General features: G+C 36.6%; 1 protein-coding gene across 6 annotated transcripts in view; it reads left to right on the top strand.

The window, feature by feature from the left end:
- Nucleotides 1–11871, top strand: part of CNOT6L (CCR4-NOT transcription complex subunit 6 like) — a 113969-nt gene extending 102098 nt beyond the window's left edge. For all 6 annotated transcript variants that reach the window (XM_035004715.1, XM_035004714.1, XM_035004712.1 and 3 more), the window contains one exon: nucleotides 4482–11871. In XM_035004715.1, the coding sequence (XP_034860606.1) occupies nucleotides 4482–4694 (213 nt within the window). In that variant the 3' untranslated portion in view covers nucleotides 4695–11871. The remainder of the gene's footprint in view (nucleotides 1–4481) is intronic.
- The last annotated feature ends 2419 nt before the right edge of the window (nucleotides 11872–14290 follow it).

A 14290-nucleotide genomic window follows, 5' to 3' on the forward strand; every position in this document is an offset into this window, starting at 1 on the left:
TCACCTTGAATGAATTTACATAATATTGTCTCAGAATTTTTTTTGTACTATTGATGTCTTATTTATCTTTAAATTTTCTAAGTTTCTTTGGGAGATGGTTGTACTTAGGGTCTATTTTATATATATAAAAATATATATCCATGTAGTCAAATTAATATATTCCCAGGTAGTGGAACATTCCATCTTAATAAAAGAAAAAAGATATTTTTTTCAAAATAAAAAAATTTAGAGGACCCACTGTGCAAGACAAATTATTCTTTAGAAAGATTGAATGTAGTGGTTTTCTGTAGGTAGGATTACTTTCCCTTTGCCAATTATCTGATCAGTTAGCTCCTCCATTGTAACCCTGACTTTCTGGCATTTCAGGCATCTATACTAAGGTCTACACTATCTTGAAAAAATGCAGATGTTAGAAAGTGGTATGATGTAAGAAGCCTAGAGGGAATATAATAAAAATACCAAAGGAAGTTTTCGAAAGGGGCTCTTCACATCTCCAGTAACCCTTTTATATTTTCAGTGCTTGTTAGCCCCTTTCTAAGGAACAAATAGGAGGAAGAAGGGAAATTTGTGTGATGTTATTAGTCGACTTTCGTGATCATGAAGTGGAGGAAAAAATTGCGTAAATTGAATCTAATTTTAGTATTTTTGCTGTTAGAGTAGATAATACTATCCCTAGTGACTGTCTGCTATCCCTATCTCTGCTATCCCTACCCCTATTTTTGCTGTTAGAGTAGATATACTATCCCTAGTTTTATTCAAATCACTCAAACTCAGTAATGTGCTGGTAGATATTTAATAACCAGCTTCCTGAAAAAAAGAAACACTAACTTGCAGTGTTTGCTGATTTCTGTGTAAGTATTCCCACTGTGGTAGATTTCAAGCTCCCAACATAGTACCATTGAATTCAGAGTGGAGATGAGGCACTTAAGAAAGCAGGTACCAGCCGACTGTTGCACAGCACTGCTCTCTTGCAGCCTTAGAGGAAAACCTTTAGACTTCATGATGCACAGTTTACTGTAGGTTAATTTCTATCCTTGTGACTGTAGTGGTATGTAATACATCTCTGCCAGCACAACCCAGAAAATTAAAGTTCCCTAAAATAAGTTACTGTTGTTTTGTTATGGGTGTGGTTAAAAAGACCAAATCATTTCTACCTCATCTAGGCTTTGATAAATGTTATTTTTCCTTGTCCATCAAAGGAAATTGGAGAAACGAAATTGGGGATATTAATCTGAGCCATCTTTTTTAACCATCTGAACTGTTTTTAAAATCCTTTGTTGATATTGAATCAAAAATCTTACTGAACCATTTACATTGTCCAAAGAAGTACAGGTAAAGAACCAGAAGGGCATGACTCAGAGAGTGTTTTGTTTGAGTATGTAGGATAGGATGAGACAGAAGGACAGAGCTGTAAATCCATGAGAGACAGGCGTGTATGGGAAGATAAATATACTGGCTGGCCCGATAGATGGGGGGGGGGGGGGGGGGGGGGGGGGGAGGGGATGGAAAGACAGGATGACCAGAGAATAACTGTGGGCATACATAACAACAGAGAATGAAGCTTTTAGTCCAAATAACAGTGACTGTTTTCAGTTTTATGTAAAGCATTTTATGCCATCCCATTACTGAAGTCAGTAAAAAAAGGATAGGTAATATCAAATATAAAAATGTCATGTAGGGCGCCTGGGTGGCTCAGTTGGTTAAGCGACTGCCTTCGGCTCAGGTCATGATCCTGGAGTCCCTGGATCCAGTCCCGCATCGGGCTCCCTGCTCGGCAGGGAGTCTGCTTCTCCCTCTGACCCTCCCCCCCTCATGTGTTCTCTCTCATTCTCTCTCTCTCAAATAAATAAATAAAATCTTAAAAAAAAAAATCATGTAATTAGCATTACATACAGATCTAAATACAATGTTCTGCCATTGCATCAGCAGAGTGTTGTTAAATTTTATTCACTTGGCTTAGCATTTGTTTACTTTCTTGGTCCTTGAATAATTTAGAAATGTAGAAGAGTGATATTTAGAATCCAGATTCCCTTAATCTAGAACTGATTTGGAAGATACCAAAGGGTGGGTAAGCAGTAAGGAGAATTACTTGTAGACCAGGTGTCTTCAGGCTAGCTAACAGAATATGGGCTGTAGACTGTGTGGCTTATAAATAACAGAAATTCATTGCTCACAGTTCTATAGGCTGGAAGTGTAATGTCAGGGTACCAGCATGGTTGGGTTCAGATGAGGGCCCTCTTCCAGGTTGCAGACAGTCACATGGCAAAGAGTCTGAGAGAGCTCTCGGGGGTCTCTTTATAGAGCACTAATCCCATTCTTGAGAATGCTATCTTGATGACCTCATTACCTCCCCAAAGCCCCACCTCCTACTTCCATCATGTTAGGAGTTAGGATTTCAGCATGTGAACTTTCGGGGGACAGAAACCTTCAGACCATAACACCAGGATACCTTGAATTAACAGCTTAATTCAGAATTTTTGCTGCAGCTGCCCCCCCCCCCCCCCCCCGCCCAAGTCTAAGGGTGTGCCTGAGCCAGTTAGTGAAGAGAGGAAGGACTCTTTTCCTGTTTTGTCAAGAAGTAAATCTTTCTCTTTGACATTATGAAATTTATAGTATATAATTTTCTTAACATTCTTTTATAAGACAAAACTTAGCATAATGCCAGCTCATAAACTATTTTCATTATTTTTACTTTTTTTTTCAAATACAGTTCTATAGACTTATTACAGAATTTCCTAATATAAAGACTGTTTTCCCACGTTACAGCTGTTTAAAAAGTTTGAATCAAAACAAGGTTAGGAATCATTAGTCTAATAACCTACTTTGTGGATATGACAGTATATAAATGTAAATACATATGTACAGATATTTGGGTGAGTTCATAGATACGTCCTTGGTAAGGGTTTTGATAAGAGCTTTTACTCTGGATGTTTCACACTAAGAAAATAGTTAACAAGTGATGCCTCCAATTAAATACATCTTTCTAGAATGTTTAATGTCTTCTTGGGGCCTGTGTTTGCAAAGGATTCTGTAAGTCTAGCAGCTCGTGTACATAATGGCACTCTAATAAAGTGATACAGGAGGTTTATTCAACCTAAGTAACAGAGTATTTCACTTGTGTTTTGTTTACTTTATAGTTGAAGCAAAGGGTGGTCTCATAAAGGCAGATAAATCCACCCTGACCCTTGTTAACCCTTTTCCTAAAATGTCACTGTAAAACTGGGCATTAGCCAAAATGAAAGGATAATACCTTGTACTAATACCATTTTTTAACTATTTGGACTTGGAATATTAATGGCAGAAAGTCCTTTCTTGGATTCAAGTAGGTACCCTAATTTGTGGCAAGGTTAAGGTTTCTAAATGTTGAATGAAGCCTTCTTCCTGATTAACATAATAAAATAAAATTAAAAAAAAATCTCGTTATTTTGGTCTTGGTCATGTCAAAACCAACAAACTTGAGGTAATTATTTCCAAATTTCATAATATAAATTTTTTTCATTAAAAATTTTTTTTTAAGTAGCCCATTTCATTGTGATAACATTTAAAAGATTACTGGAACTCATTATGTGTAGCATTTCTAAATAGATGCTTCCAGATCTGGAAATGTTTCTCCACACTTGGGCTCAGGCTCTCTTGACATGGATAGGAAGAAATGTGACTTTCTCCCCTCCTCCCCTTTTTAAGTAGGCACCATGCCCAGTGCTGCACCTAAGGCAGGACTTGAACTCATGACCCCGAGATCAAGACCCTGAGGTTAAGATCTGAGCTGAAATCACCAGTTGGGTGTGTGTGTGTGTGTGTGTGTGTCTTTTGCTAAGCAATCCAGAATTTACAATATACCAGAATTTGTGAAAATGAGAACACATTGTGAAAAAGAACACATTAGAAAAATTAACTGTATGTAGTATTTTGTATGTATGTAGCGTATGTGTGAAAGCTGAACTAGAATTGGCAAATCTGAAAATATGCTTTACCATGGCTTCATTCAGATGTGTTTGGTTATCTTGATGTGCAAATAATTGAAAATAATGCCAGTTAACATTAAAAAGTTAATTTGAGTCATACCTTTTCGTTATGCATTTATATAAAAACAGCTTGTTGTAACTGATATAGTGTAGTTCCCAAAATGTTTATACTGATGTATTAGATTTCACTAACCTAGGCAAGCCATTTTTAAAAGATGCCTAGACATAATTTGGTGTGTTTAGCTTCTCAGTTTGCTTACCACTTAGGCACAAATGCAGGGCTTTATGACTCCAGTAGGGTCCTGTATTTCCCTACTGAGCCATCCTTATTTCATGTAATACCCACTGAAGACTTGAGTCCTGTTTGACCTGTTGTCAAGACAACAGGTACCAAAATTACAGGTTACTCAGGTATTTAGCTTTTACAAATAATTGGTTGTTCTTTATATATCTTGAGTTTTTCTTTCTTTCTAAGCATATATTTTTCTTTTTCCCCAACCCCCAATCTCTTTCCAGGGCGTGATTGACTACATTTTCTATTCCAAGACTCATATGAACGTGCTTGGTGTCCTGGGGCCTTTAGATCCTCAATGGCTGGTTGAGAACAACATCACTGGGTGTCCACACCCTCACATCCCTTCAGACCACTTCTCACTGTTAACACAACTTGAACTCCACCCTCCACTTCTGCCTCTTGTCAATGGTGTTCACTTGCCTAATCGGAGGTAGTGGAGTACTGCCCCGCAAAGACGGGGGGATCTGTTGCTATGGACCTGTACAGTTGTAAATCAAAGTATGTAGGAGTGAAGTATGGCCATCCTTAAGCTGCTTCTTCAGGTTCCTTTCATTATGTGTTTGCTCTAAGATTTTGTACATTTTTGTGCATATTGGTATCATTTGGCACTAGGGCTGGAACCAAAGTATTACTCTTTCCAAATTTTTAATTTAACATGTTTTTAAATTGGACCTTCTTCATATTATATTAGGAGTCAACATTCATAAATAATAAATCACCAATTCAAGGCCCAACAAGAGTGTTTTTCCAAAACAAATATTTTATTTTGAATGGTTTCAAATGAGCCAACCATTTTTGTAAAAGACAATTTTTAAAAACTATAAAGACGACATTTTAAACTGAATGGTGGCATGCCTTACAGGAAAAATTTCTTGGATTTTTGTTTTCCATTATAACAAACTGATTTTTGGCTCCCCAAGTCTTTTGCACATTAACAAAGCACTTAAATTTGCTAGATCTGTACATAAACTATGATATAGCCTTTAACCATAATATGAAAAATAGAGAAATTAAAGATGGTTGCACAATATGCTTTTGAAATCAAACATTCAACAGCACATGACAGTTTGTTGGGCAAGTGCTAGTTATTTTTTTTTTTTTTTTAGTAATCACTCTGTATTTAGTTCCTCTATTAGTTATAACCTCATTAGAAGTATTAATTTTAAGCCTTTCTCTCCAGTTTATTTATTGGGAAACAGTGGGTAATTTCTACTGCCACAGATCTTGAAAATAGAATTTGTTATATTTAGGATGCCCACAAAATTAGTGTCCAGTATTTTTCATTATTCTTATTCACCTTTTTCTGCCTGGTTGTGCTAGAGAAACAGGTATTATATGATCTGTTAAATAATTTTTGCTGTTACAGTCAAATGTTTTAAAAACAAACAAACAACTACTGAATGAAAAGGCCCTGATCAAAGTTTTAAAAGGGAAAAGCGATACAAATATCTCATTTGTTTCCTGAAATAGGACAAGTGGCTATTGGTTTTGGCTTTTTGAGGTAACGATGGAAAGGATTTGCGGGGGGAGAGAACAGAACAGGGAGTAGCTGAAAACCTAGGATCATTTTTCCTGACTCTAGTTGCCAAATGGCCATTATATGCTTTTAATCTTTGTTTCCATTGTCTGTCAGGGTTGAATTAAGAAGCTACTGGTTTATTCCCAACTGTTGATGCTCTTTAGAAATGTTGGAATCCTTTTTTTGCCCAGGAGGGGCCAGTTGAAAATGTGTGACTCGAGGCAGTTAACGTAATACCGTTTTCTGGGGGAAAAATTGGTTGGCTACTTGATGTTAATTATGGCACAGTTAACAGGAAAAGGTTGTGTCTGTGTTTTTAAGTTTTTCTTTATTCTGCTTTTTTGCTGCTATAAGAGTTTTCTGAAATTTATATTTTAAACTTTTCATGCACTTTACTGTTTCTAGTCTCAAAATGTGATATTTTTAATAAACAAGAAATTTTCCATTATGTGAATGAAATTTTAAAAGAAAATAGCCTATATTTGTGTCTCACTAATATATAAAGTACAGGTCAAATTTAAATTATTTAATTAGTTTTAAATATATACAATTTGCCTCCTCTTTCAAACCTAACATCTTAGGCTGTTTTATTAGTCTTAAATGATGCATTTCCTTTGGTCATTTTATACTAATTTCTTCCATAGTAAATTAATCAGGCTATATAAGATAATATTTCCCCAGAAGGATAATTTTAGTGGGACAAGGGTGGTGGGATGATGTAATGTCATAATGGGATTGCATCAGAAGGGTTCTGTAAAGCCAGTTAAACTCCCTTTTAAAAGTGCCTAGTGATAGAGGCGTTGTTTGTCATCTATTATAATTGGAATGTCATTGTAGTTGAGTGAAGTTTGATGTAAATAAAATATTCTTTTAAAAATGGTAAAGTACCAGAAAAACAAATAAACAACCTTTAAGGTGACAGATTTTCCTCAGTGTGCAGGTATCCCTTCTTATATACCTCAAACATTCAACATCTAGCCATGCAAATTGATTACCTGAACCATAGTACTGGAAAGTAGAATAGCATGAAAAACTTAATTTTGTGGACATTACCTTTTTTTGTAATCAGCTACTGTATGTTTTATTTGAAATCTTTTGTTTTGGGTGGGTTTTCTGCTCTGGAGGTATATGCACTAACAAAACATTTTCCTCCTTTCATATACGCATGTTAATTAGCAATGTGAGCAATATTTCCTACCATACTTCACTCCCAATATTTTTTGAGATGTTTGTATAAAATGGAATTTAAAGTTCACTTATGATTGTATATGAACCACAGAGGAGCCCATTTATTAATAAAAAACTTTTTTAATAGTTAAATGTAGAGGGAAAAAAATAAAAAAAAATTGGGAAACATTGTAAACAGCTTAAGTTTATTTTGTGTATGATCGAGGCACTCTGTTGCAGGAAGGTGTGTAATTGGGTTCTCTCTGCTTCCAAATGCACTCTTTCAAACCATTCATTATCCTGTGTATTTTTAATGTGGTTTTAGTAAATGTTGGTAGTAGCTCTGTTGAAGTAGGTAATTGTGTTATGTTTTGGGTGGCACACACACTTGGGGCATGGTAACCCAAATTTCATGTGCACGGTTTCCCTTTAGCCCACTGCCCAAATTTCACACACCTTTCACCCTTTGTTCCCTTTGTAAAAGGAGTGGTATCTGTTTTGAGCTGCCAATTCAGATGATCAGAAATGCTGCTCTCCTCAGTATTGTCTTGTTAAAACGCATGCCATTTGGAACTTTGGCAGTGAGAAGCCAAAAGGAAGAGGTGAATGACATATGGTATATTGTCAATGAAAGTAAATATTTATGCTTATATACTTTCTAGTTCTCAGAATAAGTTTAATAAGCTTTATGCCGTGGGGCTGCTGCATATTTTATCTGAAGTTAAGAGAAAATTTGGGCATTTTTAGGTTGTGATAATGTGTTTTTTTTTTTTTTTTTTAACTGTTAAATATGATTTCTGGTACTTGTCTAAGAACTGGAGTGTTCTTTAAATTTATTAAAACAGTGTTGTTTGAGGAAGGGAAAACTGCACTGTTTGCTATTACAACAGTCATACAAGTGCATGTCAAGTCACCCACTCTCTCAGGCATCAGTATCCGCCTCATAGCTTTACACATTTTGATGGGGAATATTGCAGCATCCTCAGGACTGACATCTGGGAAAGGCTCAAATCCACTTACTGCTCCTTGCTTGTTGACTTTGTTTTAAAATATTGTGCCTGGTGTCAACTTTTAAGCAACAGCACTGCCTAAAAGCAAGCAGAGAACAGAATCCCAGCACCATTCTATAGGCAACTTTTTAGAATTCAGATGATAGTAAATCTGTTCAAGATTTATGATGTTTTATGTAAAAAAAAATTTTGTACAACGTAGCTGAATATTTTTGTTTCATTTCTTTGATGTAAGGCATGTGAACGTTCGTTTGAATATCACATGTAAAAGTCAGGTAATGGCACAATGGGTTTTGAGACCAGCTTCCCTTCCCCCCCCCATTTGCCTTGTTCCAAGCTCTTTCTTTTCAAATTACTTTTCTGATATTCATAGGCAGATATTTAATTTTACTAATAAGCATCCTGTGTGAATGTATTAAAGAAGCCACTGTGTTTTAGTGTTGTAGTTTGCAGAAATATAAAGCTTCATTTCTTATTTGTCCCTATATTATTTGGTGTGTTACAGTTATGTATTGAATCACAGAGAAGGGAGAAAGCTGAAAGATACCTAAGGCTCGTATCACTTGATTCTATGGTGGGTTGTATTAGAATTGAGGATGTGGCACATTAAAACTGGGACATGGGCAAACATAACTGTGTTCCATTTTAAAATTGTATCTCCTAAGTATCTGTTGTTAAGTGGGTGAAAAATTAAGTTTGTATTTGCATTTCCAAGAGTTTCTAAAAATCACAAATGCCATCTATACTTCCAAATCAAATAGCAAGAAGTAGAGAAAGCACAAGACAAAATAGGTTAAATAATGTTCTTTGATGGAACGAGAGGCATATGGTTTTCATTCCTAATACAGAGCTAGGTTTTCTAGCAAATTGATTGTGTCCCAGTACTTACAGTACTTATTTGTTTTTAAGTCTTATATTCTGAGAGATTTTAATAGCTTTGTAAAATGCACTGACTGAGCAGTAGCTTTGGTCACAGAAAACATAATCAGTTTCTGATACATTTGGCAGGCCATAGAATAATGGTTATATAGCAAGCAATGACTTCATGGCACGTTTTCAAAGTAGCACTCATATATACTTATATTTTGACAGAAATGTGAATTCTCACGTTTATAAGGTACTCTCCGACCTGCCCTCCCCTTTAAAAAAAAAAAAATCAACTTTCTTATGTGTAGATTTGTTTAACCTTTTCCTTCTGAATTACATCATGTTTGTAGAACTCTGAGAATTACAGGTAGACAAATTAGCTGGGAAAAGTAGAATATTTTTCTAAGCCAGGAACTTCAGCTAAAGTTTTCAATTTGTAGACAGATGAGAATTTCTATACTTATGGTTGCTTTGAGTGGTTTTAATTTTTTTAAGGCATCATGATCACCAAATTAAATTGAAACTTAAATAAATTAGTACATCTTTAACCTGGCTTATTTACCAAAGTTGTAATCTGTTTAAGAACAGGATGCCAAGAGCATCTTTCATTTTACAGAATGATTTGAAAATCTGTGTTGTATAAGTGTCATCCTAAAGCTTAAGGGTGAGAAGAAAAAAGAAAGCTCTTATACATATACTTTAGGGTGTTCTGAACAAGATCCACAAAAAGAAAACAAAAAATAGTTCTTTTCAGGAAGGTGGTAAGGGAGAGCATGCATGTTTTCTTATTTTAACCAAATACCTTCTTTATGTAAGTTTCTCTGTTGAATTACTCAAGTCCTACGGCAAGAAGTAGGGAGATACTAGGAAAAACAAGCTTTGTTAACCTACTTAGTAATTTCTTTTGGCATAAGTTTGTTTGGGTTATTCTTGGAACCAAAGGAAAACAAGCATGTTGGGGCTTTATTCAACATACATTATGACATTGAAGTAATGGAATGTTTTTAAGTAAAATAGATTTTACTTTCAAAGCATATGAAATAAGGACATTTCTGCCTATTAAATGTTCATTTTTTATGGCACTTAGTATAAACTCAGTAGCATTGTCCCGAAATTAGAAATTGTGTTATCAGAAACCATAATAAATCACATTTTAAAAAGGGTATGTAAATGCCAAGTGATATGACTCTTTTTGGCATAGTAGCTTGGTACATGCAGCTTTCAAAGACTTTGAGAAGGCATAGTTTGGCACCTATTAGTAGTACTTTTTGTTACAACAATCTCCACAGATTTAGATAATTTTCCTACTATATATCTGTCACTTTTAAATCTAAAAGCATAAGAGTCATGATAACCCTCTCAGAAGTGGTCCTTTCTTGCTTGTTTCAGTTTTGTGTTAATTTCTAGTTATGTGACATATAAGTGTATTTTCTTTGACGCTATCAATGGTTATATGTACCACATTTGTTTGTCTTAACTACACAATTGGCTCAGCATTGATGTGTCAAACAATGGCTTTGCTTCTTAACAGGCTAGTTTCTTGCTGCTTGTTTCAGTCTTGATACAATAAGTGATGCAGTAGTCTGGGTCTGTATGTATTCAGAAGCTGTACTGTTCTTTCTCTGTGCTTAACTTACTAAAAATATATTCCCTTACCTGTGAAATTCCTGAGCGGTGCTCTGCCAACTTTTTTTTTGGGGGGGGGAGGAGTTTGGATGGCTGTATTACTGCACACTGGATCTGGAATTGTTCAGTGTTGTGAGTGGCAAATTTCTTAAACACCAGCAGCACTGAGAAGTGCACTATGGGCATTCGTACAGTTGTCCAAATGCAAGCTTTTCTTTCATCTAGGAGAAGTTGAGAAATAGCGTTCATTGGAGTACTTGGAATATTTTGAGGCGGATGAACATTTCAAACTTTGGCTTTTTTTTTTTTTTACCTCTGGATGGGGTGGTATGGAGGGAGTTTTTTGTTTCTTTATTAAGAGAAAGAGTGTGTCTGTACCTTCTCTTTCGAAAAGGCCAGGGTGTTGGTCATATTCACTATGGTTCTATTGTGATTTCTTTCAACCATAAAACAAGTGCCAACTGAATGTCCATGACATGATTTACTCTTCAACTCAATTTACCATTTGAATAGGGAAGGGTTCATTTATTTTCATTATTTGGCATTAAATTAATAATTCATTGTTTTGCATAAATTTGAGTTATTCTGTGGCCTATAAAGTGTTTTTGTAACTAATGGTTGGAAAGCAAAGCACTTCAGTTTAAAACTGAGCAAGATACTTTGGTAATTTTCCCCCTGAATACTTGGGAGTTTCTGTTGATACTATTCCAGAACAAATTCTCCTGTTTTGGGTTGTATATTTACTTTGTGTTTGTCCTAAGAAAAAGCCAAGCACTAAATCAATTTGTTACTGTGTTCCAGTGATCAGTTTAAAATCTAAGATTTTCTTTTCTTTCTTTCTTCTTGTTTTTTCATTCATTTTCTTTTTAATTAGAAGACGTAATGAAGTGCCATGTAATTGTAGCTTACTAGTGTTTAATGTTTAATAGACTGGTTCTGTGGTGTTTTAATCATTTAACTCTCTGTCATCCTTGGAGAAGGTGGTTCTGCTCTTAACTGAACACATTCTCTCTGACAAAATCACCAGCTGCTTTATTTTTCTATTTATTACAGTTAAACAGTTGATGAGGTCTGAAACTTGACCAAACTGCTCAGCTGAGATGTTTTTCACAATAGACACTGTACAAGATGTGCGTGCAAAAGGACACAGTTGGGTGGTAGTATTTTTTCATTAATGTGAACATTGACTAAACAAAGCAGTCCTGCCTTTTAAATCTTGTGGCAGCTCAGAAGGGAGGTGCTTAAGAACCTTAACTACTATGTCAGATGACAAAATACTTTTTTCCATTTTGGAGATTGGGTACTGCTCACACATGATGTATAGGGCTAAATATATGCTTGTTTCCTTGCACCTGTGTACTTCCTCTTCTCTCCCTCCCTTTCCTTCCCCTGTAGGCAATAAATGGCCATTTTGCAACTGCATACCTTTGTCTTGGTTTTTTACTCTTTATCTGTGCAGTGTGTGTCTGCTTTTAGGTCAGTACATCTCTTGGAAAGTGAAGTAAGAAGCCAAGGTAATTTAGGCAAAAAGTTAGAAATTCATGCTGGATTCCCCTCCCCCCTCTGCTGAAAACTATATTACTGCTTAAATAGTACTTTGTTTAGAATAGATTTGGAAGTTAGCCATAGTTACGGCTTGCTTTGGCTGAAGAAATCTGAGCGGACGGACTTTGGGGCAAGGCTTTAAGGCCAGTGTGCAGTTTGCCATATTCCCTTTTCTTGCCTTGGTGATAATGGGAGCATATATTGAGATTCAGCTTCCCATCCTAGATCTTTGACTTTGATGAACAGTTTCCCTGCTGACCTACACAGAAAATGAAGTGTGAGTGAGAAACAACAGCCAAATCTCAATGTCTTCATAAAGTTTTGTTATTGCACATGATCTAGCCCATCCTGACTGACAACCATCAGATCTGCTGAGTTACAGCATAAACCGGTCTTAGCAAGTGGACCTCCCAAGACCTAGAGTAAACTCATTCAACAAACATTTCAAGTATCTACTCTGAACAAGATGCTTTGGGGATGTAAAGTTGGACAGGTTCCCCATCCTCCCAAGAATTCACTTTCCAAACACTCTTCTATCTATGACACACAAAATATTGAAGGGTTTTAGTCATAGTAAAGGTATCTTAAATTTTTAGAATCTTGGAAGGGGGAGGGAAAGGCACACTGAAATAGCAATTTTGAAACTCTGTTTAGGGATATTCAGCTGAAAAATGATTTTAAGATACGGTGTGGTTGAGACCAGATTATTCTTGAAGAGCATAAAACAAAACAGCTGTCCAGTTTAATAAGTGCTTAGGGAAGGTAATGGAAGGCTTATTAAGAAGATACTCCTAAAATAAACACTAACCAAGTGTCCTTTTATTCCATCATGTGGCCTTGATAAAATACCCTAGCTGGTAAAATGGGTGTAAGAAACTGAATCTCGTGAAATGATAGAAAAAAGCAGACACCAAGATGAGCTTGCATGCAGGTAATTTATTTGGAGAAATGATCCCAAGAAAAGAGTAGGCATGTAACAATAACAATAGAGAAAGAGGGAAAGCCAAGTCAAGGGTGCAATATTAAGCCTATCACCTCTGTGGGCAGCTGGGACATAAACTTGCCACTGACCCTTTGAGGAGCTGAGTAGAATGCACCTCAAAATTGTCTTCATGAGGGATGGGAGAGGAATTTATGGGCTCCCATGAGAAAAGGGTGTTAATTCTTTTTTCTGTCTGTGCATCTATTAGATTCACTAAGTAGATTCCTGCAGGAATCCCATTTAATAATAGTGGGGAAATGCAGTGGGTGGTACAGAAAGCAAAAGGCAAAGTGCTGTTAAGTTACACTTGTGTGCAACTGGTTGCCAAGCTATGATGGCAGTAAGGAAGTGAGCTGAGAGGATGTGAGACATCCGAGGAGTCTGACATAATGATGTGCTGTAATTTCAACAAAATACAGAGGAGTAGGAGAACAAGGTACAGCATTGCTGCAGCTGATTTTGAGGCTATGATTAATATATGTCACCTTCTCTGTCATGCATTCCAGATTTTACTCAGCTTTGCACCAGCACACCAGTGGATCTAGATTGCTTTCCTAAGGTTTGGCAACCAAGACCTTCATCCCAACAAGATGTTTTGTCCTTGTTGGGCATGGTTGGTTGAGTTTGCCCAGCCATCCCTGGACATGAACCAAGAGCTGCCCCATGAATCCCTTGGGTTCCAGATATGCTTATCCTTGCCTCCCATTGTGTAACAGCAACCCTACTTTCTCATGCCAATATGATGAATCTTTGTACACCAGCATTGTGAGCCCCAAATGACCCCTTCCTGGGGGCATCCAATGCCTGGGAGATAGTGGTTATTAAGGTTCAGTCTAAGTCCACCTCAGCACCTCTGAAACGCTGTCCCATCTTCAGAGTTTCCCACTCATTGTACATTAATCTCTATTTGAGTACGCTTCCCAAGGTTACCCCACTAGAGCAGTAGAGATGCTAGTTGAGAATGACAGGAAGCTTAGGGTGGGTGGATAGTGGAGGAGGGAGATGATGAGTATCAACTGTAGCCCCAGAACAGCTGCAACACAAAAGTAGCTCATCTTACTAATCTTTCCCTTGTAAGTTTTGGGGGTGGGGCAGAGGATGGAGATACTTTCAAAATGTATTATACAAAACAAGTGACTGGCTCAAGGTAGTGATGTGGTATACTACTATGATTACCCTCTTCAGGACTGAAAAACTTACTCTTTCATCTGGGAGTGGGCTGTCCACTGAGAATGTTCCTGATAAGTACCCTAGACTGAGGAAGGACAGCTGCCTTGCCCAACACCATGCCCCATTCTGGGAGGAGATACCTAT

The sequence above is a fragment of the Mirounga leonina genome, unplaced genomic scaffold (genome assembly GCF_011800145.1).
Source record: "Mirounga leonina isolate KUSES-001 unplaced genomic scaffold, KU_Mleo_1.0 Mir_129, whole genome shotgun sequence".
Classification (NCBI taxonomy): Eukaryota; Metazoa; Chordata; class Mammalia; order Carnivora; family Phocidae; genus Mirounga; species Mirounga leonina.